General features: G+C 45.1%; 1 protein-coding gene across 1 annotated transcript in view; it reads left to right on the forward strand.

The window, feature by feature from the left end:
• Window positions 1-511: 511 nt before the first annotated feature.
• The window catches only part of LOC134440328 (glutamate receptor ionotropic, delta-1-like), a 447,219-nt gene continuing 445,539 nt past the window's right edge, over window positions 512-2,191 (forward strand). Inside the window, exon 1 of the mRNA XM_063190363.1 lies at window positions 512-590. Coding sequence (XP_063046433.1) covers window positions 512-590 — 79 coding nt within the window. The remainder of the gene's footprint in view (window positions 591-2,191) is intronic.

Genomic DNA, 2,191 nt, shown 5'->3' on the forward strand with positions numbered 1-2,191 from the left:
GATCATCGCTCCCGAGTCCGACTCGCCTGGATTCCATCTCTCCCTGCCTTCTCCGGACAGCTTAGCGATCCAGATAGAGAGGCTCTGCAGTCACGTGGCAAGGGGAGGGAAAAATTGAGAGAGCGAGAGCGAGCGAGCGAGCGCGCGGGGGTGTCCGTTCTCTGCAGTTTGCCATTTGTTGTCTCAGACTCGGTAAGCGCTGGAGAGAGCGAGACCTGGCACGGGAGTGCCCACCGGATTCTGTGCGTTCAACTGATCAGCCGTTTCGGTCCTTGCCTTCTCTCCTAACCGTTGCTACCCCTTCATCCCCATCTTTCTTCCTCGGGAGTGTTGGTACCAGTGGAAAGCCGTGTGCGTTTAAACCTGTGCGCCAGACTTTTCTTTTGGGTCTTTCAAATCACTCATAATTCAAGCTGCGGTGGTTTTCTTTTTTAATCCTCCTGCTGCCTCTCATTTGGAATTGCCTGACACCAGAAGGATCGTGGATGAGCTGCCTTTGCACGAAACGGAGATGGAATTGCTGATAATATGCCTTTCCTTTGGGATATTGCAATGCCATTCTGCAAACGCGGACTCAATCATTCACATTGGTAAGATGCAGACAGACCAACTGGACGGAGAGCGACTACGCAAGTCTCCTCTAAGACACATCACTCAAATCACATTTTATTAACACTAAATGGATGGTAGAGTTTGGTGTGATGGTTATTACACGCTGTTGATGGCAGGACTACATAATTTCCGTGTTAAAAAGGCAGATTGTTTAGACTCGCCGGCCGGGCAAGCCACCTGCTACAATTCACAGGCTTCCTATTTTTTTTCTGCTACGCTGTTTTTCAGCTTTTTAAATTGGGCTGAGTAGTCTATGCCATGTATCAGGCATACATACCCCGAAGTGCCGAGTCTGTGTGGATTTGAAAGTATAGCGACAGGCTCTTTATGGTTGTTATAAATGCAGCAGAATCAGATAAAATACCGTTAACCGGCTGAGATGTAAGGGGGGACTAATAAAAACGCGAGTCAATCCGTTTTTAGAGACAAGCTAATCTAGTATGGGCTGAAGTCGTCTCTCTCTCTCTCTCTCTCTCTCTCTCTCTCTCTCTCTCTCTCTCTCTCTCTCTCTCTCTCTCTCTCTCTCTCTCTCTCTCTCTCTCTCTCGCCCCCCTCCCCATCTATGAGCTTGCTTGAACTTTGTATGGAACGTGAGCGAAATGTTAATACCCTACAGCAAGACCAAGTAAATAAATGACGGACACGAGCATTCATTCTTATGCGCAGGAAAACGACATTAAATGCGCTTCCCTCAATTCGCAACGTTCAGCATATGGCGTGTGTCATGATATCCTATATTTCAAATGGCTACAGAATGGTGGTCAGTAACAAGATATCACCATTAATGGACTTACAGAGATTGCATATTTTTGAGGAGCCGCATACACGATCCGAGAAGATGAGATTGGCTCTTTTTTTTACACGCCGTTTGAATCAGCAGGTTTTCATCGCAGTTGTGCAACTTGTTCTGTCGTTTTGATATTTCACTGCTGTCCTCTGCGCTTACTCATATCGCTATGGCAGACAGACTAAACGCGTAGAATCTCTGTTGAGTTTTCACAGATATGCCTGTTTCAGTCTAGGTATATCGGCTTCTCATAATCAATATCAACATCGTCGTGTATTTCAATGTCTAGTTGACCAGCCTTGTTTGCAGTCTGAGCTATCGAGACTTGTTGGAATCGCATTGGCCTGTAAGCGTTGTCGCATAAATAAATCCTCTTGCCAGTGTTGTAATTAACCTACTAAAGTGATCCTTGTATGAAGGAATACTTACAGATTGTACACCTACTGTACATTGCTGCTAATCCATAAAGGATTTTAATTCAATTTTAACTTGGAAAATCACACCAAGAAGTCAAGGCTGACTTTCTCATAAAACATGCGAGTCCATAAACTGCAGTACTAGGTTATTCTATAGGCTTACAGACGTAGTTCCTTCTTTCGAACTACGGTAGGTGTCAAAACAATGTCATTTTTCAGGAGTTTGAAAGATGTCAGTGCTGTTCATGCTGGCACTTCTAATTTGGATTAATTCATTGTTTGAAGCGTGTAATTGTCACCTGATCGTCTTTGTATGGGCTCATAAACCATGGAACCAGCCTTCACGGTTGGACAGTGACAGCTAGGGAGATGGCAC

This window comes from Engraulis encrasicolus, chromosome 2 (genome assembly GCF_034702125.1).
Source record: "Engraulis encrasicolus isolate BLACKSEA-1 chromosome 2, IST_EnEncr_1.0, whole genome shotgun sequence".
Taxonomy (NCBI): Eukaryota; Metazoa; Chordata; class Actinopteri; order Clupeiformes; family Engraulidae; genus Engraulis; species Engraulis encrasicolus.